Raw genomic sequence first — 26,173 nt, 5'->3', positions numbered from 1 at the left:
TTTTTTTTTTTTTTTGGTTTTCTTTTTGGGGGGGGGGGGTTCTGGAGACAGAAAACATCTAATTTTAATGTAACTCTAAGTCCAAACGCAATGCTGAGTCCAAAGATGGTACAGCTGTTTGGATTTGGTTGTTTAGCTCAGCTGTTTTATTCTGAGCCGGGCACAGCTGCCTTTTGATGTCCTTTGCTATTCATGACTGCTATAGCAGGGTTAAAAGCAAGCCAGCCAGCCAGCCAGGGCTGGAGGGCCGGGCCTGCCACATTCAGTGTGAAGCTTTGCCTTTTTCTCCAGAATTCTACTCTCAAGAGTAGAGCTGTGCGTGGAAGGATGGATCAGTCATCTCCCAGAACCTACTCACACTTAAAATGGCATCGCTATTGATGATCGTTCGAGACAGGGTCTCACTGTGTGTAGTCACCACGGTCTGCAGTCGGCCTCATTATTTTAGGCGGAGTCCCGCAAGGTACAGACAGAGCAAGTCCAGCACAAGCCGGGCCTTGGGCTTGATCCCTAGCTGTCAATACAACCAGGAACCGTGGTACACGTCTAGAATCCCGGTCGGGAGGCAGGAAATGAGGAGCCCAAGGTCGTCCTCGCCTACACAGCGTGTTTGGGGCCAGCCTGGGCTATGTGAGATCGTGTCTTACAGCCAAACTAAGGAGCGAACGAAGAAGCAGCGAAGAAGCAGCTATTCGTACTGTTTCCTGTAGGCAGAGGTGGCTCGGTGTTGGGGTGTGGAAGTGGGTTTAGGTTGCTGTGGCATTTGGAAAGTAATCCTTGTTATATCCTAAATAGTTACAAATGGGATAGTAACAAGTTTGAGGTGTGCTTTTAAATAATAAAGGGGGAGCGAGCAGGGGGCGGGTACAGGACAGGTAAGTTTAAGTCAGATCTGAGTTGGCCCTTGTTAAAGCTGAATACAGAAGGCAACAGTTCGTTATGTCAGCCTTCTTTTTCTACTCCTATGAGAATTTCCATAAGAAAAATATTTTAAATATGAAAATTGAAAGTCATAGATGTTTATAATTCTTGCCAGCTTGGCTCCGTATCTACGGATCTGCGTCCAGAAACCCTCAAGTCCACGCAGATGCGACTACGTAGAGAGTTTTCCTGTAACACTTGTGAGAGCTAATGCCTGGAAACACTGCATATCTAACGCTGAGGTCATGGGACCAGTCCTGCACTTATCATCCCTATGACCTGCCCACCCCCCACGGAGAACGAATAGCCACAGAGTGATCCTAACAAAGCCCAGCAGGTCCTCGGAGGACCCTGAAGGAGAGTCCAAAAGCAAATGTTGCCCGGGAAGAGTGGCTGCCCACTGGGAGGCCCGGAGTAGACAAGACAGGAAGCTCCACCGGAGGAGTGTTGTTGTGTGGACAGGTATTTGAGAAGCAAAAGCGATCTTTTGTCTCACCTACTGAAATAGTGAGAAATGGGTTTGAGATGGGCTTTTAAATAATAAAAGGGTAGGAAGCAGGAAGGACGGTCAATAAAAGTTGGTCGTTGTTGAGGCCTGGAAATCTGAGGGATCTCTATGGCAGCAATGGAGGTGAGTCAGAGCCCAGGAGCCATGACAGACTAAGGTGATGTCACCACTTCCGGCCCCAGGAAGTCTCAGGTCGGGGAGGAGGGCTGTGGCCCATAGAGCAGCTCCAAAGCCTGGGTACATTTTTCTTCCTCTCTAAGTAGGAGCAGCAGAAACATACTTGCCATTCTGTTTCACAAAGATTTTTCCAGTTGGTAGACAGAGCACTTCCTGGGTGGCTTCTCCAGCTCTGGAGTCTGGTCCCCTACCTGATAGCTCAAGTCCTCCCTGCCTCTTATAGGGATAGTTGGGATCTGCAGTTCCTTCTCCAAGCAGATAGACCCACTTATGTAGTCTTCTCCGGGCTGACGTCTATAGTCCGGCAAAGATATGCTGAACACAAGGGGAGCCTAAGAAAGCCTGGCCATAAGCTGAAAGCTGTCTTGGGGTCCAGCCTCCTTAGTTATAATAGGATGCCTTCACGGATAGGAAGTCACCCACACATGTAAGAGGTGTGCATTGTGAAGCTGAATTTGGACACCTGTGCTCCTGCTCTCTCTCTCTCTCTCTCTCTCTCTCTCTCTCTCTCTCTCTCTCTCTCTCTCTCCTCTCTTTCATTTTCTCTCTCTCTCTTTCTCTTTTCCTTCATTCCTTCCTTTTCTTTCGAGATGGATTTTCTCTGTATAATGCTGGCTGTCCTGGACCTTGCTCTATAGACCCGGCTGGCCTCAATCTTAGGGTCTATCTGCCTCGGCCTCCAGAGTACTGGGATCAAAAGGCCTGTTTCACCACCACCAGCCTGGAACCTTAGCTTTCTCTTGCCACATTTCAACTGGGAAACACAAACCACTTCAACTTCCTGGTTTATAGTTTCTTTCTCTAACAGATTAACGCAATAAATAAACACATTGGGCTCAGTGGTTAAAGGGCTCGGCACACACGCATCAAGACTGGAGTTCCAATCCTCTAGAACCCATGTAAATGCTGGGTAGGCATAGCAACCAGCTGCAATAGCAGCCAAGAAGGCAGATATAGAGGATCCTCAAAGCAAGCTAGACTAGCAGAGGAAGATGAGCAAATGAACCCTCACTCATGTGCACTCACACACACGAAAAACATGTATTCACACTCTCATGCACAGCACACAATCAAACATGAAACTAGAAAAAGAAAACACCGCTTATTCTAATAAGGTGTGGTGGCACAGGTTTGTAATCCCAGCATTCCTAACTGCAAATCTGAGACCAGACAGAGGTGTACGGTGAGATTGTGTTGGACGTGTAAAAGAATTGCCACAGACATTATCATCCTCACCAGTGCATGTTGCAGGATTACAGGAAATCAGGCAATACGTCATGAATGACTAGGTGGATATCAGAGCACGCACTGTGGTTGTTAAAACTGCTCATTTTTTTCTGATGTGTTGGCTGTGACCAGCAAACAACAACAAGATTGTTCCTCACTGACAGGTGTCTGATGTATTTGACCAGTATTTTTGGAAGAAATGCCTCTTTTCTGTTAGTCTTAACTACTCTTACTTTTCTGAGCCACAGTTTAAAGTATGATCTTTGATACTGTGTTGTCTATGGTAATTAGTTGTTGGCTACAGTCATTGGGTATTGGCTATGCTACATAAAGTTCAGGGAAGCCTGTGTTGGGTTTTTTAAAGAGGAATGTTTCCATCACTTTGATCTCTGTTAGTACATTATCTGAGACAGGGATGTCATATTCCAACTCCTCCAACTTATTGACCCACAGCTATGACAAGGATTCTGTTCCTGTGCCAGGGTCATATTAGTAGTGATGAATACATCCAACATCACCCTCTAGAACTTTGGGCATATCCTAGGAATATATCCATGCAATTAAATGTGCTGCCCAGAGGAGGGTCTTCCCACAAAGACAGGGAACCGCCAGCCTCAAAAGTGAACTGACTTTATGTCAATTCTCATAGATTAGTGATGCTCCCAGCTTTTATCAGAGCAACTTCTCTTGAAGTTAGAGGCAGCTAATGTAGAGATTCACAACTGGTTAAAGTAGAAAGACTGGGTAACTGTGAAATGGGTGGCCTTAAATAAGACAACTATATCACCCCCACCAACTCCCAACAAGATCACTGGAGGAACAGAAAAAGGCCAGGGGTTTCGGAGGACAGCAGGAAAACCGCATCTTCTGCACACAACAACCATGGCTTCTGCACACAACAACCATGGCACCCGGTTGTTTGCTAATGGGTACTCAGAGAGAGGGTGTTATAGAATACACAAAAAGCTAGGGCCCGAGAAACAGCTCAGCAGGAGAAGGTGCTTACTACTCTCAAGCCTGACTCACACCATGGGAGGAGAGGATCAGCACGCAGTGGAAGGGTTGAGACAGGGTTTCTATTCCCGCAGAAACATCATGACCAAGAAGCAAGTCGCGGAGGAAAGGGTTCAGCTTACACTTCCACATTGCTGTTCATCACCAAAGAAGTCAGGACTGGAACTCAAGCAGGTCAGGAAGCAGGAGCTGATGCAGAGGCCATGGAAGGATGTCACTAACTGGCTTGCTTCCCCTTGGCTTGCCTTACAAGTTGAGAAAATGCCTTACAGCTGGATCTCATGGAGGCATTTCCTCAACTGAGGCTCCTTCTGTGTGGTAACTTCAGCTGTGTCAAATTGACACAAAACCAGCCAGTATAAGACCCAACTCCTGCAAGCTGTCCTCTGGCCTTTACTTGTAAACAACGACATGGGTGCATGTGTATATGTGCACACACACACATATGTATACACACAAGAATAAGAAATAAAAATGAATCTTAAATATGTTCCAGTTAAAAAAAAGTCTACTTGGGGTTCATCTGTTCCATACCATTCCAAGTAACAGTTGTTCCTGGAAGACTTAGAACTCTGGTTTTGCTGTTTGTTTTATGTTTGTCTCCACTTGCTGACTTCTTTTAGGTGGTTTGACTTTTTTTTTTTCCTCTTCAGAATCCTATTTAAATTTGTCTGTTGAAGCTGGATGTGGTAACACATGCCTTTAATCCTAAACTCAGGAGACAAAGGTACACGGATCTCTATGAATTTGAAGCCAGCCTAGTCTACATATTGAGTTCCAGTACAACCAGGGCTACATACATAGAACATATCTAGATAAAATTAATAATAATAATAATAATAATAATAATAATAATAATAATAATAACAATAAACCATTACATTTGTCTCTTGGTCTTTAGTTGTGTTGTCTATCTGTTTTGGGTATTTTTGCTTTGTTTTGTTTTCATAGTGTGCTACCAATGGAATTCAATATTTAATATATTTTGTTCCTTTTCTACATTTCTAGCTATGGAATTAGTTTATTTTCAGTTGCTATAATAAAATACTTCTGGCTGGGTACACTGTAAGTAAGTTTATTTGACAGCGTGGGCAGAGGTGGGGATATAGCTCAGTGAGTAGAGTGCTTGCCTACCGTACAGGAAGCCCTGGGTTCTATTCCCAGTACCACATGACTGTAGGCATAATGGTGTTCACCTGAGAGGAGGATCAAAAGCTCAGTTATCCTTAGCTTCACAGTAAGTTTAAGGCTAGCCTGGGTTATGGGAGACTACACGTGTGTGTGTGTGTGTGTGTGTGTGTGTGTGTGTGTGTGTGTGTGTGTCTGTCTGTTCAAGAGCCACCTTCTCTTTGGTAATTCCCATGGTAATCATGGCTGAAAGCATTAGGATGTATAGCAGAGGAGCCACAGACTGGGGGAGTTTGCTGTATCCATTTATACTTTTTTCTTGAGCTGACTCTACATCGGTTGTCACTTTTTTAGGCAGTGCTTCCAGCAGCCTACCTCCCAATAGCCACGCCCACCGCTATTGGAGACAGCACTTTGATGTGAATCCTGGGATCATGTCTGAGCCATATCCAGATATCTGTTCTGTTTCTTGTAAACTGTGGAACGCCCGCCGTCCCTGCCACCATCTTCTTGCTTACTGTTGTGCCTAGAGCCCTCCACAGATGATGTGGAGGGACTCACTCAGGGAGTCTGAACAATCTAATGGAAAAAGCTACCAGAGTTAAAAGGCTCTGATTTCTCAGGAAAACATTCTTCATAAAATATCCAACAGGCCTGATCTTTCACAGTTACCTCTTCACATTACTGTCCCTCCCTGTTGTCAATAAGGAGCTAGATTAACTCGTGTTACTTTTAATATTTATTTACTCCTTCACACTCAACTTACTCAATGCCATCGTGGGATCATAAGTGGTTTTTAAAAAGAAACTAAAAACAAAACAATCTTTTTTTTTAAGTCAAAACATTACTCATTTTGACAGCAATTTCAAAGCTGTCACAGTGTCAGGGCAGAAAACTTAGCGTCTTTAACAAAGAAACAGTTTGAATGCCAATCAGGAGATTGCCTTCAGTGCTCCACTGGTTATTTGAGTTTTATGAAAAACTCTCTGGTGGATGTTTTCACAACAACCAAAGGAGAATTGAAGACATCCTGAGTGTCTTTCTTGGGATGCTACCGTTATCTATATAAGTACCCCAGTAGGAAAACATGAAGCTCAGTCAGTAGGATGCTTACCCAGCATGCACACACCCTTGAGGACCATCCCCAGCAAGTGGTGCATAAGCTAGAGACAGAAGACTGTTTTCATCGGTTTTCTCTCTCTTCCTCCTCCTCTTTCTTTTTGGTTTGTTTTCCAAGACAGGGTTTCTCTGTGTTGCCTTGGCTCTCCTGGAACTTGTTCTGTAGACCAGGCTGGGCTTGAACTCAGAGATCCACCTGCCTCTGCCTCCCCAGTGCTGGGATTAAAGGGGTGGGCCACACAGCTTTTGTTGGTTTCTATTTTTCTGTGTGTGTGTATGTGTGTGTGTTTACATGTACGCATACAGGTGCACATATAAGTGAGGGTAGATGTAGATATATGTAGAGAACAGAAGTCAACCTTGGGACGAATCCCTCAGATGTCATCTACCCTTTATAAACAGTTACATTGTTTTATTTATACATATGTGTTGAAAACAAACAACATAATGTTTAATAAATATATGTGGTTGACAAAACACAATATATTTGTAATTTTTACAGAAAAAGTTTGCTGGATTCTTATTTATATAATTTTATACATGTGTGTGTGTATATATATATATATATATATATATATATATATATATATATATATATATATGTATGTATGTAGAGATGGGGGAGAGGAGGAGAGGAGGGGGGGTGGCCTCAAACATGAAGGATCTAGCACCAGGAAATGACAGATATCAAGCCTGATGACCTAAGGTCAATCTCTGGAACTCAGATGAAAGGAGAGGATGGACTGGAACGTGTGGATGCCACTGGGAAAAGAGAAAACCAACTCCAGAAAGGTTTCCTCTGACCACCCCACAGCACACATCTCCCCAACTCATACACATAAATAAACACAGAAGTAAATAAATGAAATTTTAAAACCTTATAATCTTTCTGTCTCTGCTTCCTATGTTCTGGCATAACAGGTCCCCAACCAACATGTATAGACTTTCCCCCATAATACTCACTGTTAAAATGCTTGTTAAATAAGTCCCAAGTTTTGCCACCTATGTCTCTGAGTAATAGAAAAAAAGGCAGGGGGCATGGCTCCCACTGATTAATTCTATACTGGAGCACTGGATTTAACCAGAGAGAATCTGGTTAACTTGAAAGTAGAGAACAGGCTAAGAAATGGTAAAGAAATGCCCTCATTGTGGTACAGCCCCAACTTAATCCAATGGGTTCCAATGGGTTTAGCTAGAGACAGGAGGCTGCCCTAGCTGGAATGAGTCATCTCTGTAGAGACAGGTCGGGCTTGCTTATCTAAGGAGTCTCTAATGGGAACCGTGGAGTGGTGCCCTACTTAAAAAGTGCCTTACGTAAAAGCTGTAAGGAGAGAACGCAATGACCATTGCAGATAACATTACTCACCTTCGCATCAAGGGGAGGAAAATGAGCCCCACACAGTTAAATCTCAGAGGTTGATGGGTCGGAAATCATAGCAGCATCCCAGCCAACTGGAACCCAAGTTATTCCAGTCCTGTCAAACTGCTCTGTTTTATTTACAAAGAAACAATGGGGATATGTTGGAGCCTAGAAGTAGACCCAGCAGTGACCAGCGATTAAATTCTTTGTGGCTTTAAGAATACGTTGAGTTAGAGTTTGTCTTTTGCAAATAGTATTTCCCTTGAAGACTAATGATGTTTAAAAATCTACAGGCCATTACAGGCTTGCTTGTGTTATAATCCTAGTTTTATATTCATCTGCCTTATCAAAAATCCAACAAAAGCTATATCAACAAAACACAACACAAAGAAGAAAACCGGACAGCAGTAGATTTATCCAATTGCTGCAACGGCTTAAACCAGTTCACACAGCACCAGAACACAATCATGCTTTAAAATGTCCTTTAATAGCCATGATACGAAAATGGGTATAGTTTTCCAATGAGGTGGCAATGACCATTGCCAAGGGATTGACAAACTGAAGAAGAGAAACGTACGAGAAAGACTAGGAATCAAAACTGGAGCAGTTACTCAAATGCTAACGAGTCATATGTCTGTAAATACAAATGGACTCTGGCCAATAATGACAGACAAGAACTCAAGCAGGTAGCTGCCTAAAAGAGAAAGGGTCGGCGTGGAGGCAACACGTAAAAGTTTAGCACCGAAGAAATGGAAGCAGTGAGATCAAGAGCAGTCTACGAAGAGGAGGGAGGGTTAGTGGCAAGAAGAAACAGCTTGTTCAGTCACCCTGAGTAATGTTTTATTAAAGTGTTAGGAACGTCAGTGCCAGTGAGACCAGGGAACCAAATCTGGAGCGAAGGTTCACAGTGGCAAGGTGGCAGTCAATCCATACAATCATAAATTACAACTGATGTCTTTGCTCCAAGAAGCCTGTGGCCAGGGCTTGGAGATGTGTCTTAGTCCATCATTTCCCTAGGATGCTCCAGGCCTGGTTTTGGTCCAACACCTTATACAGTCGGCAGAGTGTGCCCGTGACCCAGCACTCAGAGCTAGAGGCAGCAGGATGGGTTCAAGACCATTTTGCTACATAAGTAAATTCAAGGGAAACAGGGCTAGGGATCATGTTAGGAAAAAAAAAAGAAAGAAGGAAGGAAAGCAGGATAAAAGAAGGAAGGCTGAGGCTTAACTTTTCTCATCTTAATTTCCATAAGTAAATTTAAGACAGAGAAATTATCCGCCCCCCCCCCACACACACACACCGCCCCTGGAAGGATGAGAAACCAGTAAGAACTGTTACTGAGTTACAAGCTCATTAGAGGGTTGCACGCAGCAGGGAGGAATAAAATGGCTAAGGCCAAATTACCCAACTGCAATTTCCACTTTAAATATGAGGACACTAAAGATCCCACCATGATTTGTGGTGACTTATTAGAGTGACTGTGTCTTCACTTTCTGAAAAAGTAACATTTTTATGTTTTTATTTAGCCAGACATGGAAGGTTGTGGGATCTTTCCCATGAGGCCGGCATGGGACACATAGCAAGTTCCAAGCCAACCTGTGCTATACGGTAAAATCCTATATTCATTCGCCTCTCCGAAAAGAATCATAACAAGCTGGGTACGGTAGCACATGCTTCCAATAATAGCTCTTGAAAGACAGAGGTAGTAAAAGATCTAAGTTTGAGGCCAGCTTCTGTGATGGCCGAGAGCTATCTATATAGAAAAGAAGAAAAAGAACAGTGGTGATGAAATTCCTCAAATCGCAACCCTTATTTTGTTTTATTTGAAATATGCATTACTAGCAAGGCGTTGTGGTGTACGCCTTTAATTCCAGCACTTGGGAGGCTCAGGCAGGTGGACTTCTATGAGTTCAAGGCCAGCCTGCTTCACAGAGAGTTCCAGGACAGCCAGAAGTACACAGAGAAACCCCATCCCAGAACCAAGAAACAAGCAAGAACAGCAAAAAGAAATATGGCACACTACATCCTTGATGTGTGTTTCCTTAGTCATTCCTGTCTCCTTCTTGGAGTCAGGTCTAGGGCCACCGTACCTTGTCCCCGGTCCTTTCCTTCTCCATGGCTTTTGGATAGCATGCCGTATTAAGAGCTCTGGTGTCATCCTGACCTGGGGAGTAGTTTATAGGATGCACGGGTGCTGTCTCTCATGACACAGTACGTTCTAAGACCACAGAGGCAAGTTTTCTCTTTATGTCACATGAAGGAGACACACTGTCAGCAGGACTTATCACCATTGGTGTCACCAGACCAGAGCAGTGTCAATAGACTATTGTAGTCACCCGCTGCCCTCCTTTTCTTACTGGAGGAAACTGGTCACTCCTGATGCTACAGGACCCCCACTATTTCCCATGACAAGCTTAGAATTGATTACTCCAGGTACCAAGTGTTCACATCGGTGAATAATTAGGCATTAAGACTTGGGTGCCCGTGTGTCAGCTCACACAGGCATGCACAATCCCATGGGTTTGAGACTCAGAACCTGAAAAACACAAAATAACCTCCAACTTGAAAAATCCCTCTCCTGGCTGGGCATGGAAGCGACTTTAATCCCCGACCCGGGAGTCAGATGATCTGTGAGATCAAGGCCAGCCTGGTCTAGATATCAAGCTCCAGGCCAGCAAGGGCTACCTTCATAGAGAAACTGCCTAAGGTAAAAATAAATCCAATTCCTGTTGCCTTCAACAATAGAAGTTCCCAAACACAAGTCACTACCTCCAACTGACCAGGCTGAGACGGTCCAGCGAGATGGCCACACAAATCTAAGCATTTGTGAATTATTCCTCCCTTCACACTCTGCTTCTATTTTTATAGTTGAGACAAGAGCTCGGTATAACTCAGAACAGCCTTGAACTTTGTGGCATAGGGGGAAGTTTGAACTTCACAGCTTTCTACCTTCCTGAGGGCTGAGATTACAGCTGTGCACCCCCGAGGCATGCGGGCTGGGAAACCTACTCTAACCGAGACATACCCAGCCCTGATTTCATCTACGTCTTCCTGGAGTTGATTCTTGTCCTTGAGTTCAGCCTCTCAAAGACTGGTGTAACAGAGCATTTACCTCCACATTCGGTTCACTGTGATCTGACCCACTTGGAATTTGATTTAGGATTAATACTCACGCTATGGAAGGTCAAGAAGTCACCACATATATCTTTTAGGCACTTTTTATTTTCAAAAAAAAATTGTCGTTAATATATAAACATCTCATTCTCTCAGAAAAATTCTACAGCTCTCTCCAGCTGCTTGCTCTGATATTTGCATAGGAAATGACCACAATACAAAAATAAGGGGAGAAGAACAGCAGCCGACGTATGCCGTATGCTTTGATGTAGGTGTGTCCACGTATAAACAGGTTGAAGCCTTACAAAACTATTTACACCGCTTGTTGCCTATTTACACGTCGAAGCAACTTTTTTCTAACGAACAAAACTATAATTTATCAAGTTATGAAAATTGTTTTCTAAAAAAAAAAAAGAACTTACTATCTTACCACAAAATAAATAATGATAAAACAATATTTTAAAAACAAAATTAGATTTTTAATTAAGACTGCTTTTGGCGTTTCGCTTGATTTCTGCCCTTTGGTTAACAGCGTCAATGTCTCATTCCTAACCACACTGCATACTGGTAAGCTTTCAACACATCACGGATAAAGGCAGACACCGAGTCAGTATTAACAGATTAACTACGCGGCACTGTAATTTCAATAGAATTACTGTGTCTCACTGAATATGACATGCAAAAATCCATATAAATTGTCTTTTAACCAACAGCACTGCATGAGCAAACATCCCAGTCTGAGAAAAACTGCACCGGAAATTCAATGTTTCCACGCGGGAAAACAGCGTCTACGTTCAACAAGGAACAATGTGACAGCCACAACAGTCCTTCTCCACTTAAAAAAAAAAGATACTGCTTAACTTACGGTAAGAGACCGTAACGGCTGTGTATTGTAACTATCTTTAAGCATTTCAGTTTAAATTCACATAAAAAAAATCTCATTTGAAGTAAAATCTTATTTCAATCAGCAAATGAAATCTTCATTTTACTCTCACTTGAATGATTATTCCCTCCCCAAAGAAATGGATTTGGTAATTTGAGGTATCTCACCACAAATTCTAACTGTAAAGGTATTCATCATTATCTTCAAAAGTATGATTTCTCCTCCCAAAACAATCCTTAAAAACTTGTAATAAACCTATAAAGCTGATTTGCATATTTACAAAATTCTGAATAGCAAATATAGGCAACTCATATGTTAAAAAAACAAAACAAAACACAACATTTGTTCAATGGCTGTTTGTGAATCGCCAGGTACACTGTCTGTCCCCTCTATAGAAATAATCTAATCTTTAAGAAAAAAAAAAACGAGTCCACGTCAAGTAAAATCTTGACAATCTGTCTGGGTGCTTGCCAACCGGTTTGTTTATCCTAAACAACGTCACACATCTTTGCATGTGTGCAGTCTACAGAAACAGCATAGGCACCCCGTGCACCCCCAACCAGTTCCCTATGCTGAGATGCAGCTTCTGGAGATGAAGTTTGCTGGAATAAAGCTAGTGGTGAGCAGGACAGCAAGCTTCCAGGTTCTCAAAATGACCAAACACTTTGGTATTGATACAATGTATTCCCTGTGGCCTCAAATATACAAAATATACATTTTCCAGTTCTTTTGATTTTTTTCTTTCTTTTTTTTTCCTTTTTTCTTTTTTTTATATGAAGTTAGGTCTGCGGTTTAAAGGTTGGCGGAGCGGACTGCGAGGCGTCGAGCAGGTTTGGCGCAGTGCTCAGTTCTGGTGGCGCTTCATGTGCAGTGCCAGGTGGTCAGAGCGGGAGAAGCTGCGGTTGCACACCAGGCACTGGAACGGCTTGGCACCCGTGTGCTTCCTGTAGTGGCGGGTCAGCTCGTCGGACCGGGCAAACCTCCAGTCACAGCCCTCCCAGCTGCACTTGTAGGGCTTCTCACCTGTGACAAGGAAGAGACAGGATGAGGCAGCCTGCTGCAAACCAACTGCATAACCCACACCCCATTCCCATTGTGAACAACACAGCGATGCTCTTCAAAGCAGCAAGGACAATATGGCTGTCAAAAGCTGGAGAACTGGGAGTCCATCGGTCCACCTGGCTCTCCACACCAGCCAAAGCCAACCGTACAAACCAGAAAACTTACAATTTAATTGCTTTATCTGAACATTTTGCATTTGATATATTTTTTTAATACCTTAGAGTACTCCAGAGTCTGGTACTTATAAATTCACACTGATATAAGGCTTGAGGCTTTCCTTTCTCTTTTCTTACGTGCTAAGGATATTAAACCTGGGTCCTTCAGCACATTAGGCAAGAGCCACTCTGAGCCCTGGTCTCCAACCCATAATTCTAGCATTTGCTGTTGCACAAGCGTATTGAGCTTTTTCTGTGACAAGGGCTGCTTCAGAAGAGTTATCCAAATGGATTCTATGAGGTTGGATATGACGGTGTACGCCTTTAATCCCAGCATTTGGGAGGAAGATGTGGGCTGATCTATCTGTGTGTTCTAGGCAGCCAGGGATACATAGAGACTGTCCATTCTCAATTCAACCATGAGACAATTGTCCAGGCCACACAAATTTGTGGAATATAATAAATAAACCAGGAGTAGTTCTGAAAGCAAGTGTATACAAGCTTTCTTGTCTAACTTAACAGAGTCTTCTGGGCGCGGTGACTGCTCAGGTCAATGTCTGTCCACTAAGACTGCAGGTACCACAGCCATTGTCCTGATAGCTATTGTGACCCTACAGTCTAGCAGGACAAAGAAGCAACAGCCAGAAAGAATCACAGGAAACTGGCTGGTCCTGTGCCTGCTCCTCCCCTTACAGGGATTCACCCTGCCCTTCCCTGTGGCCCTGCTTCTGCCTCTGATGTGAAGCACACTTAATCACTAACCCCCATTTTGGTTCCTACCATTCCATTTCTTTAAAGTGCACCTCTCAGCCAGGCATAAAGGTAAATTCCTGTAATCCTAGTACTGGGGGAGGGAATAAGCTGGGGGTTGGGAGGATTATGATTTATAAAACCATCCTATGCTACATATAACATGCTATCTCAAAAAAAAATCTAAATCTCTCCTCCATCAGGTGTTGTGTGTGTGTGGTGTGTGTTTGTGGTGTGTTTGTGTGCCGAATCCCTGAGTAGTTTAAATCATGTAATTCTGTCCGGTGAATTTACAGGTGTGTGGTTCACTCCCTCATAGTAAACTCCGTCTAGAAAGTTACAGTAACACTCAAAGCTTTAAAAGAATCAGAGTCATTCCTCTCCTTTTCCCATTCACACAATGCCGGTTCACAGAAAGACTTTAATGGCCATGGAAACTGTTCCTATCTGGATCAGGGGTGTCAATCACACAGAAGAAAGCTTCACACAGAAAAGTCTAATGAAAAAAATTACAGTAACAAGCATTTACAGTAACAAGCATGGTTTCTGTCACTCCACTGGAGAAGGGTCTAGTTTCTGGTGTTTAAATCAAGAAAGAAAGAAAAAAAAAAACCTTCCTTGGAGTCCCAATTTAAGAAGGGATCATTCAAGCCTTCTGAATTTAGTAATTACATAGCACAGAGTGAAGTTTTCAGGGTCTATGTTAGGAGCAGGGGGACACTGAACTCTTTTTGTGCACTGTTTTTATTGGCTGCGAAGCCATAAACTGCACCAATATTTTGTCAAGTTGACTTTACTGATTGGTTGACATACAGTAGCCATTAAAGTTCCTAAAACATTTGGGGTTTTGCTCTCAATTTATGTGCATCTATAGCTTATTCAGCCAAGAATACCACCAGTGTCTGGAAGGGCAGTAACTGGGGCCAAGACCCACCATAAAAGCAAGAACAACTATCCCCCACTTGGGGCAGTTTCTATGGGATTTGTTCAAGTGTCAACACTGTTCAAGTAAAACATGGCAGAGGAAGCTGGTACCCATTTCTGGCCAAGGAGCAGACTTGAGCCTTTTTTCCTCAGCCAGAAACACTATGGCCAGTACTTCTGGGAAGGCAAACTGACTTCCTCCAAGTTATATTTCAACAGGATAGAGCTTTCAAAAGTTTAATTGGATTTTTCAAGAATTTCTTTCCAATACCACCAATTTGAAATACTCGGTTAAGCTCTTTCGACATCCACTGTATGTATTTTTAAGTCCCGCTGCTAGTGTCAAACTATGGCAGAGCAAAGCAGAAACACTGGCAAGCTTGTGTGCTGGGGGAAACCCTTCCACTTTATCGCAGAGGGCGCATTGGCTTCCCCTGCCTTACAATTAAAGAGAAGGCTGAAGAAGCCTGCCTCTGAAAATATGCCCAAGTTAAACACAATCACTCCCTGTGCTGATAAAGCTGATTAGCATACTTTATAAAAAGCTCAGCAGAAACTACCAGAAGAAGCAAGCCTGGATCAGGGTCCGCTCGAGCTAGGTAGTCATTCAACCCTCAAAAGCAACTCTAGAAGTTAGAAGCCGCCTGACTAGCTCCACATCCGCTTTCTTAATGCCCCACTTTAAGTCTTCCATTAGCAAACAGTACTATACTCTTTGATTCAAGGAATGAACACATATATATTGTTCAGATTTACTTGGATTCTACAGCCTCTTGTGAAGGAAAGGGACTCTGAGGCCCATAAAAGCCTTGGCCGAGAGGCACTGAAAGGCACGCAGTAGCTGAACCACTCCATTACAGAGACATCTTTTTACAGCTTCAAGGGACCCTGAAAGCTGTTGTTCCATATTCTAACTAGTAATTTCAATGCTACCCGAAAGGTTCCTTTCTCTGTGTTTCTGAGAATGCTTGTTATGACAAGTATTAAAACAAACAAAAAACTTCAATAAACATTTATCTATTTTCCTCTGATGAACAGATTAAAAATTTTTTTTTTCTATTTCTGAACCAACTACAATAGAATGGAGGTCTCTCTGCTCTGTTGAACATATTCAATAGTCCCATAGCGAGGCCCTTTTCTAGAAAGTTCTACATAGACTGTTGTAACAAAGGAAATGAGAAAACTCTAAGGTCTATTTTATGGTAAAAATAGGTATGTGTTTCCTTCAACGTTGAAAAGACAGTCCAAAACATAATAATGATAAAAGCCCCAAACCACCAGAACTGCAGAGGATACAGCCTGCCCAAGGATGCCTAGCAAGAAGATGGTGTCTGAGCAATAGCTGTGTCCCCTAACATCACCATCTTGTGGGCGTTAGTTCCTGAAACACTTAATAAGCGACCTGCTAATAATCAAAGGGGGAAACTAGACGACAATTAAGAAATTGTGAGAAAATAGGACTTACATATCTGAGAAAAGTGATATCGATTTAGGCTCACTGACTTGTTTATATACAACCATTCTGGTGCATGCCCATAAAGAGATTTATTCCGCTCTATAGCAGCAGTGGTCTCCTTGTAACCAATAGGAAGGTTCACTTTGTGAGCTAAGGCTTCCTGGATGTCAGTGTAAAGGAGATTATGGAACCCCTTCATCAGGTCTCAACTCATCACATCCTTTTAAAATCAAATTCCTCTTTCTCCCCCCAGCCCCAAAAACCCGAAAGACCTCGAGTGGCTGCTGAACTGTGTCCTCACCGCATGTACTCGATGACTTTGAGACTGAGGATGTGGCTCAGTGCAAGCTGTCGTGGTTTTCAACATCAGGGTGGTGGGTTTAATCCCTAGATCGAATGTACTTGAGCCAATTAGTTGTTTAATGAAGCCCCAGAAAGCCAAGAGGCTGACTGAGGTTTGGGACCACTGGGGTAATGTTAATCTATTTAGATGAGAACCTTGCTTTGAGTGTCTTCAGGATAAAATTCTAGAATTCCTTATACTGAAGGAAGGAATGCAGGACAGATTCTCTGCAACCGAAATTCCTCCTATAGAACTGGAAGTAATCCGAGTGGTTCTGAAGGACCTCTGAGGCTAGACCCAAGCACCACATGGCTTTCTCTACAGGGAACCAGAGCTTGCTCATCTGCTACGAGACTGGGATGAAGGGAGGCGTCCTTGCTGTGGAGGCTGAAGGGATAGGTGGAGTGGTCCCTTGCTCCTTCCTACACTTGGCTAACTCTCAGCCTCAAGAAACAAGAACAGTCACCAATTTGAAGCCCCAGAAAACAAGATGCTACTTCAGTTTGGTTGTCTTTTTTTTTAAATAAGGTCTCAAGTTTAGAACAAGCAAACAAACAACAAAAACAAAACAAAACAAAACAACAACAACAACACCTACCCACCTAAAAAGTCAGTGAAATGCTCCAAAGAATGGCTTCTCCATCTCCTCCGCTCAACTGGGCGCTGCCCTTTCCTTTACCTAGACTTCACCTGGCTCCCCTCCCTGCCCAGCCGCTGACCTGCCTCTTTATGAACAGCCAAAAGCAAACTCATTCTATGCAGATATTTTGAGGTAAAAGGTAGCCACCGTGTGGTTCTAAAGCATTATCTGGTCCCCTTGTTTTAAGACATGACTTTGTTTCTAATCTTTCACCAAGCAAGATGTAGGCCATCAGATAGAACTAAAAATACCTAGCAAGGGAAAATTCCTGAGTAATTAAAATATATTTTTTAAATACTGCTTTCAAGTCACATGGACGACCGCTTCTAGCTCAATTCCAGCAATGAATTCTCCTCATCTACGTAGGAACAGTCTCCTCCCACGAGCTTAGAAACTAAAGGGTAAGAAACTAAAGATTAATTCTTTGGATTCTTCACGAAACCAATCAGAACTGTCTGCTGAATTAAATTATCCTTCTTAACCTTTGATAAACTCTATCAACGTGAAACAATGTTTGATCAATTTCCTATGTAAATGTTTTTCTGATGGAAGGACTCCCTGAAGCAAGGGTTAGTCTCACCAGTGAGTCATTAAAAAGAAATTGTGTCTAAGCTTTCATGTTCATAAATACCTATCCTGGGGTCTAAACCAACAAGTCCCTTAAGCCACTGCTTTAAAAAAAAATGCCAAAAAATCAAGGTTAAAAAAAAAAAACAAAACTTCAAAGCTACAAATGAGATCCAATACTGAAAGAACACTAATGCATTTCACCAATCCGTGAATGGTGATGCTTTTCAACGCAATAGTTTAAGACATGAAAATCACTATATACTATATATACATAATATTTTCCTTATGGGATACTAATTTTGAGACAACAGGTTACGCAGCTAACTGATATCCATCTATTATAGATCCAAATCGTATGAAAACATGAAAGCTGACAGAACCGATGGAAAGGTGAGTTCTCAGCAAAGACCTGACTCCACATTTGTCTGCAGGATCAAACTTGGAAACTAAAGCAGAAACCAGAACTACGGACTTACATTCTCACAGATAAATAATTTGGATCCCGTAGCAGGTTCTGGGTGAAGGTAGACTTCACACTACAGACCCTCTTCATCAGGGGGTCTTGAGAAGAGTCTGTTTTGTGTTGTTTGAGGGACAGTTTCGACTACCCGTTTTCTTTTTCACCCCCTGGCCAGCAGATTTGTGCAGACTCCTGAGTGTTGCTCCTAAATACTTAATATGTAACTGCTAACTCTATCTTAGACCAGAAAGCCAAGGCTGAAAACTGACAAACATTCGTAATGGATTTGGGGGAAGGGGTCTGTCTGGAGCAGACATTGCTAAGGTACCATAGAATGCAATGCAGGAAGTTCTCTGACAGAAGACAGTTTATCAATCGTAGGTGACTTGTGATGCCGCAGTTGTGTTTTTTGAAAAGTACTAAGAAATGTTAGATCGAAGGCCATTGCGTGGCTTCCTTCGCAAACATCACAAGGCTTCCAGTGGCGTTCTTTCAAATGCTACAAATAGTTTGACTTGGGAAGAGACCATTTATTGACCCTGTTGCCTACCTTCACCCACACAAAGGATGCCTATATGAAGCCAAGTGTGCTGTGTGTTACACAGATAAATGCAAATTTAGCTATGTCTGACCAGTCAGAAGAGCTTAAGTAATTATTGTAAGCATTCTCGATGAACTTAGAAAACGCGAATGCTATACTTGTGACTCAAGAGGCACACTGGTGGTGTACTCGTGTCCCTGCTTAGGAAGAGTGAGTTAGTTGTACAGCTGACAAGGCTACTGGGTTTGACTCTACAACTCAAATCAAAGGGTCACTACCTAAAACCCCAGAAATCAGTCATTGAACAGAACACAGAGGAAGGTTGTTTTAATTGCTTAAGTCAACTGAGGCATATGGTACCTTGACATTTTAAAAAAATAAAACAACTACAATTACTTCCCACAGAAATGCTGGGGTGCCTCACATTCCGCCTGCAACCATCAGAGAAGCATTTCTTTTATATCATCAAAGACACAGTCAATGTGGCCATGTAGTGTTTTGGAGTCCCCGAACAAGTTTTCCAAGTGGGAGGAAATGGGACAGAAAGAAAAACAGGACAAGCTATTAAACCAGAGGTACTATTCAGAAAGGAAAAACAAAACAAAACAAACAAAACAAAACAAAAAAAAAACTGTTTCATCTACTTGGGCATTCGAAGGAGAAAGAAAAAAAGAAACCGGCCACAAGCCTCTACTGGCTCCCTGTATATTCAGAGCAGGAGCAGAAGGAGGAGACAATGGTAGCCAGCACTCAGGTAATTTTAAAAGGCATTGTCTAGAAACTAGAAATGAGGAGAAAGCCTCAATGCGCCATGATTACCTAAGAACGGGTTTAGCCAGATGAGCCAGTCTGTTACAAGCCCTCCCCAAGGCATTTGAAAGACTATCAAACAAAACTTCATTAAACAGCATTACATATCCTCACTCATTATATGGTTAAGGCCACAATATTTACGATCGAGTGACAAAGTCCCTCCATGGGACCCTAACTAGGCCTAGATCCTCCATCTTAGTCTGCTTTTTTATTAGTACAGGCATTGTTCAGAGGACCCACTATTAAATTTCTCTGCCAGCAGGTCAAGTTCCAGGATCCCAGGTACAAGCATTCAGAGCAGTAAACCCTGACAGGGTGGAAGGGCTATTTAGATACAGCCGGACGACGTGCCTGCAATAAGCAGGTAATTACATCGGTATATGCAATCGCATGCTTCTTTTATTATGGGGACTTTACCCTCAAAAAAAAAAAAAAAATGCCTTCCCTCTTTCTTATCTCCAGTTTTAAGGGCTTCTGATGAAGGAGAGAGAAGAGAGGAGAAACAGCTACTACTGTTTCCCCTTGATCAAAAGCTCAAAAGCCCAAGTTCACTGTTTCCCTAACAACAGGATTTTAGTATGTTGCTTTAGAATTTCTATATGGAATCTTCTGGCACCTGTCAAATGTATCTGAGGGATATTTAGATTAGAGTTTGAATCATCTGTTGGATTATTCTGTTCATGCTTACCTTCGACAAAAAACAAACCAAAAAAAAAAAAAAAAACAAACCAAAAAAAAAAAAAAAAAAAAAAAAAAAACCTCAGGCCCAAATGCTTTTATTCCCATCACAGATAATATGGGATGTCTTTCTTTTAAAAGCCGTTCTCGGAAAGCCCGAATCTACGGTTAGGATTTTTTAGGAAGTGTTTAGCATTCAGATTATCAAGCCCTGCTCCCTAGCAGGCACACAGAATGTCTGCTACCATACTCTCCCAGGGTTCTACTTCTGCACTGACCTTTGTTCAAAAGGCTTTTACTTTTTAATGCAACGGTTAGAGATAACTGCCTCATTTATCAAAACTCAATTTCCATAGTAACATCTAGCCTAGGGAGATTCAAGTCCTCACACTAATCCAACAACCCATTCAAAGGAACTGTTGAATACTTTGGTTTCCATGGCAATGATGGAATAATACATCTTGCTAGGTCACTGCTTTTATTAGCAAACTTATTCTTTGAACTTTAGGTAAGGAGGGTGTATTTATTGAGGGGGGGAATGCAGTCACTTTTATATCTGTTTTCTCCTTTATGGCTATTTAAGAAAATTATAATAGTTACCATCCAGACTCTTAGAAATATGACGGGGTATGTGGAACCCACCCTCTAATAAAGCCTGCTACTGAATTTCATTGTTAAAGTGTTTCTGATACAAGGGCTTCAAAATTAATAGCTCCTGCAAGGGATTACTGTGAATTTAACAAAACACATCAAAATATAATTAGAGACTTAGAGGCGGAACTTAAAAGCATGCTGCAAGGGAGAATGAAATGGATGGATGAGAGCCTCTCAACCAAGGCCTGGGGTTGGCTGGGGAGGAACGCTGAAAGGACGGTCCTCTGTTCAGCCACGGTAGTTCATGCTCTACACATCCCAGACACAGCAAAAGCCACTGGCGGAACTGAAGATGTGCTAAGCACTGGCGTTCAACATGGTGAGTGGAAAAGATTTTAGCTTAAAAAAAAAGGGCAAGATGATTTACTAAGGAGAATTTTTTTCCTTCTTTCAAGACAGAAATAGCATTGCCATTAAAGTTTTAAAATCCATTAGTAAACACCGCTGTTTACGTTTTGAGGGTCGTTAATTCTATGTGGGGTGACAGGGCAAGGGCTCACTGGTTTCACCTTCCCAGAACCAGACTGTCTTGGCGAACTGAATTTTGAGCCAAGCCCTTTCTGAAAAGGTAGGCCGTTAAAAAATAAAAGTTGACAGAAGAAAGAAGAGATCAAACACACATTGGCTTTTAAAAGGATGAATACCACTTATAGTATTTACACAACTCGCAGAATTAACAAGAAGATTACCTACCCGTATGAGTCCTCAGGTGAGCTTTCAAATGAGACGACTTTGTATACACTTTTGTGCAACCTAAGAAAGGAACAGGGGAAGAACAAGTTGTCATTTCCAGGGCCTTTGGAAATCTTTACATTTGATGATTCAGTGTTTAAAACCTGCCTTTAAAGATTGGGAGCTTTGGGTAAGAAGTTTCAAGGCACCCTCCTGACCTTATTAGAAGGCAGAGGTGACCTGCTTTATGTACCATTTTGGGAGCAAAGAACACAGGTAATCCAGCCAAACGACAAATAGAAATTCTGTGTTTATATTCCAGTAGGTGCTTTTTACTATAATACGTGCTTCAGTGAACGGAGAACTACATTCGTGTACGTGCATGCGTGTGTGTGTGTGTGTGTGTGTGTGTGTGTGTGTGTGTGTGCGCGCGCGCGCGCGAGCACGAGCGTATATGTATGTATATGTAATGGATGTGTAACTGACAGTGTTAAGCCATTAACTGAGATGACTAGAATTTTCTACACCCCTACTTTGTTTTTTTTCCATTTAGCATGTCACGCCACATTGCGTAGTCAATAGATTATGCCCTGCATTAATCATAAACTCCCTTATGCCCTAACTTGGAAATATATTTATTACTGTCCAATTATATTTTGGGTCACATATCGCAATCAAGGATGAGCATACACTAATGGAACCAACCATTCTTAAATCTATCCTGATGGGCAGCCTGCCAAGGGGTCCCTACAACCTGAAGAGATGCACATACTACTGTGTATCGACCTGTTTAATCTCCAGACTTTTGAATTGGGTGCTACAGTTTATTAGACTAAGTGAAATCCAAGTTTCATATACTATTAAAGAGAAAGAAATGAGTTAGATTCATGGTCTAGCCACTGAGTGAACAGATAAATAAAATCGGAAATTGTCACTTAAGAGCTAAGATCTCACTACGTAGCCCAGGCTAGTTTGAACATGTCAATCTTCCTGTCTCAGCCTCGTTGCTAGGATTCAAGGCATGGCTGACTAGCCATTATACACCAACATAAAACAAATATTAAGAGAAAATAGGCAATTTCTTTAACTGTCGAGTACACCCTATATGTGAGACTCGGAGCCCACGCAACATGAAGCGCTACTGAGGCTGGGTACACATACCACTGTAATCACAGAAGTGGATGCGTCGCTTCTCCAGATCCGGGTTACTCCTCCTGTTGTATCTGACAGGTTGGATATTTGGCGAATTCACTGGCAGAGTGGCGGGTAAATTTGGATTGTGAATCGCCAGCTTCGAAGCAATTGTAGCAGCATAGGACGGAGGTGGGGTTAAGTTCTGCAGCATCTCAGCTTGTCTATCGGGACTTCCAGGCTCTGAGCTCGGTGGTGAAGGGGGAAAGTAGGTGGCCTGCTGCGGGAGAAACTGACTTGGCATGGTGTACGTGCAAGGGGGCATGCCCTGGAACTGCTTCATTGACGTCTGAGGAACAGCCGAGGGGTGTGCGTTAAGGCCTGCCATAGAAACATTAAGGGTGTCCATGACTCCTGTCTGGTTTGTTGAACTGGGCATGTCTAGATCCGGTGTGTTCAATAGCTGGTACAGGTGGCCCTGCTGGGAAGGGACAGAGAGATGAAGATCGGGTATAGGAAGTTCTTGCTTGATGAAGATATTGTTCACCTCTGGCGCTGTGGCCTGGTGGGAACTGAATATACTGGTGAACTCAGGGAGGGCCTGGGTGGGGGCCGGAGGAGGGGCAGTCGACTCGCTCTGGTGATTGAAAATGGTAACAGGTTCTGTCTTGATCTGTGTTACGCATGGTCTCTGGGATTTGTAGAGGCCAGTTCTCAGGTGAGAGATGTCGGGGAGGAAGACGTTCATGTTGATGCTGTAAGGCAAGCCTTCAGTGTCAGTGAAGAACTGGTCTACCACTGAGGCACTGTCTCGTCTATATTTCTTATGTTCTGTAATGATCGGAACTGGAGGAAGCTGAGGTGTCAGATACTTCTCCATTTCACATCTTGTCTAAAAAAAGAAAAGATGAAGACACATCATCTACCTGATTCAGTCAGGAAGGATAAATAAATATGGCTTACTAGAAACTCGGCAGGAGCGCCGGGGCCAACTCCTAAGTGTTGCTTATAAACACAAGTTTACTTTGTCAATTGTGTGATTATTGGTTAACCAAAAGTCTCTATGACATGTCTTTAGTAAAATCACTCCCCCAAATCATACCCAGACAAAAAGTGAAAGAGGCAGCGGTGGGGGGGGGGGCGTCAAAACATATTCTTTCTGATGTAATTGCCTCTCGCCCGTCGTACAGTAAATCTTCAGTTAAAGGACGGTATGACAGTTTTCCCAAACTGCCTCAAACCTGTTCATATCCATTACACTTAAACATGCTTCTCTTGAAAACTAAAACCTTTGCAAATCTTAAAAATTAAATACTTCGAAGGGCTTCTCCGTAGGCCTCATAAGGTTATCTCGGGTATCTAACATAAAATGTGCCTTGCCCATTCCCGTACTTTAAAACAAGAACTTGAACATTTGGAGCAAAAGCCTGAATCCACTGATACGCACCCTCAACATTTGATCTAAATGTTCATTTTAACTAGAAAATTCAGTAACTGGTCACTATATTAGTGAAACGGACCTATTCATATCCCTATCTAAAACAGATCATTAACTATCAAGGAGAAAAATAAAAAATCACTCGGTAGACGGGTGCTAAGACTCCCGTGGGTGGGGAAGAGGCTGCTACACTGCCAGCACAGTCACCAGCAAAACATTTATCATGTCCTCTCAGTGGGCCAATGTTACATTCCCCCTTCCTCTGTAAAAAGGGTAGTCATCTTGCTATCTCCTGAGAGAAAACTACCAAAGTGAAACAACCAAATGTCTTCCAGGCCCTGATTGTTGTTAAGAACATACATAATCCAGCCACTGACCCTACGCCTACCATCTCTAATACAACGAAAGCTTTAATCACTCCCTCTCCCTCTCTGTCTGTCTGTCTCTCTGTCTCTGTCTGTCTCTCTCTCTCTCTCTCTCTCTCTCTCTCTCTCTCTCTCTCTCTCTCTCTCTCTCTCTCTCTCTTCTCTCTCTCGTTGAAAAAAGGAAGTTAGAAAAAGATCAAACCCCAACTAAATGAAATGGCTCACAGAACAGAAAACCGCTGCACCTTAATCGGTGAACAGGAGTCGTATTTTTGCTTTTAATTTTCAAAAGAATGTCACCTCGGACCTCAGATCATCAAGATCTGAATGTGGATGAGGACGGACGGGATTTCCCGGATATGCAGGACTTAAAAATAAAGATTCATGCTGTGGCCATGTGAGTCACATCTGACAAAATGCCACTGTCCTCCCAAAGCAACGACACTGGTAGACCCCAAGAAATAGGCGCTGGCTGCAAATACACAATACAGCAAGAGGCTATTAAACTAAGCGTCTTGAAATAAACCGAACTAAACCCTTTCGTGCACTGCGCTCCCGTGGCGGTTAGTGGTTTCTGATTTTAGCTCTTCCAGCTGTTTGCATGTGGGTCTGTTTCCAATTTTTTTTTTCCTTGGGACTAGCTAAAAGTCCCGGGGAAGTTTTTTCTAGGCTATATGACTCCCATGCGTGGGCGAAAGAAACAGGCGCTTGCTCTAATTCGGCTGCTGGGCAAGTGTAAAAGCCAACTGCCAGCTTTCAACGCGACTCCAGGAGGAAATTTACGCGCACACGTAGAAAAACAACACCCCTGGCCTTTTTTTTTCTTTTTAAGGAAAAAGCGGTGTTCCAATACAACCTTCCGATTCCAGTTTCCCAAACGGGCCCCTACATACAGTCCATTTTAGGGTGAGCCACGGAGGTCTATTAAACCCCAGTACTCCAATGTGCATTTCGATTTCACCCCAGAAGGACGAAGCCAGGTGGACTTCTAAGGCCAGGGCCATCGGGAGAGTGGTCAAGAAGCATTTTAAGCCAAGTTGGGCGTGGGCACAAGCTTTCATCCGCACGCAAGAAAAGACAAGGTGCACGTGAGCGCGCGGCTCTCTTTAGCCTCCTCTGGATAGATCGGGGTGGGCCCCCGCCCTGCTCCCCCATCCACTCCGCTGTGCCCGGTCCGGGAGCCCAGGGTGGGGCTGCCCACCCGGGCACCCGTTCGCGCGCGTGCCAGCCTGGAGCGGCCCCTGTCGCCCGCGCCTCGCAGTGGCCGGACACGCCCGAGCCGGGGACGGGAGCCCGGCCGCTCCGCTTACCTGGACCAGCTCCTCGGAGGGCAGCCGCGGGCCAGCGGCTGGCTGCGGCGCAGGCGGGTGGTGGTGCGCGTGTTTCAGATCGTCTCCGGGGAAGAGCGCCGCGTCGCGGACCGGGTTCGCAGCGCCCAGCACCGGCTTGAGCTGCGCGAACACGGGTTCGTCCTGCGCGGCCGGCGGCTGGGGCATTGGTCCCAGGCGGGCGCTCATGGTCAGCACCCGCGTGGGCATGGACGGTCTGGGGGCTACTGGAGCGAGGCACGGGGCGATCGCGATTCCCACCTCACCCGGGCTGGCACGGGACGGCGGACGGACTCGGCGCGGGGCCGCAGCGGGGGACCCCTGGGCCGACAGCCAGACGCTCACGAAGGCGGGCACGAAGATCGGGGCTCCTGGGCTCGGCCACGCGTCACCGCCGAGGTCCTCCGGCCGCCACTTTCTCCCGCCCCGCCCCAGCGCTCGCTCGCCCTCTCGCCGGAACCCGCTCCCGCCACCTCCAAGCTCCTCCAGCAAGCTGAGAGGGCGCGTACCTGCCCCGCGACTACTGACACTTGACGCCCGCCTCTATTTCACCCAACTCCAGGGAGGCAGGGCCAGCTCACCCGACTGGCAGCGTTATGGCCAATGGCAAGGCTCCAGGGCCAGCGGCTAGCCAATGGGAAAGAAGCCCCACGAGGTCCCGCCTCCGACGGGCCGACCGCACCCCTCGCGGGCCAGGAGCTTCGCGCGCAGGGCTGCGGCGCAGTTTGTACACAACTTCTCT

The 26,173-nt window shown here is 43.9% G+C and overlaps 1 protein-coding gene across 1 annotated transcript; it reads right to left on the bottom strand.

Moving 5' to 3' along the window:
* Nucleotides 1-10,700: 10,700 nt before the first annotated feature.
* KLF5 (KLF transcription factor 5) lies at nt 10,701-25,931 on the bottom strand. Its single transcript, XM_080916662.1, has 4 exons — nt 25,414-25,931; nt 22,331-23,192; nt 21,191-21,250; nt 10,701-12,474 (listed from the first exon to the last, which is right to left on the bottom strand). Exons 1-4 carry the CDS (start codon nt 25,639-25,641, stop codon nt 12,296-12,298), a joined length of 1,329 nt encoding a protein of 442 aa, XP_080772788.1. The 5' UTR covers nt 25,642-25,931; the 3' UTR covers nt 10,701-12,295.
* Nucleotides 25,932-26,173: the final 242 nt, after the last annotated feature.

Source organism: Micromys minutus (genome assembly GCF_963924665.1).
Source record: "Micromys minutus genome assembly, chromosome: 5".
Lineage (NCBI taxonomy): Eukaryota > Metazoa > Chordata > Mammalia > Rodentia > Muridae > Micromys > Micromys minutus.
Note: the sequence above shows the minus strand (reverse complement) of the source record. Positions and strands in the feature narration are given on the sequence as shown.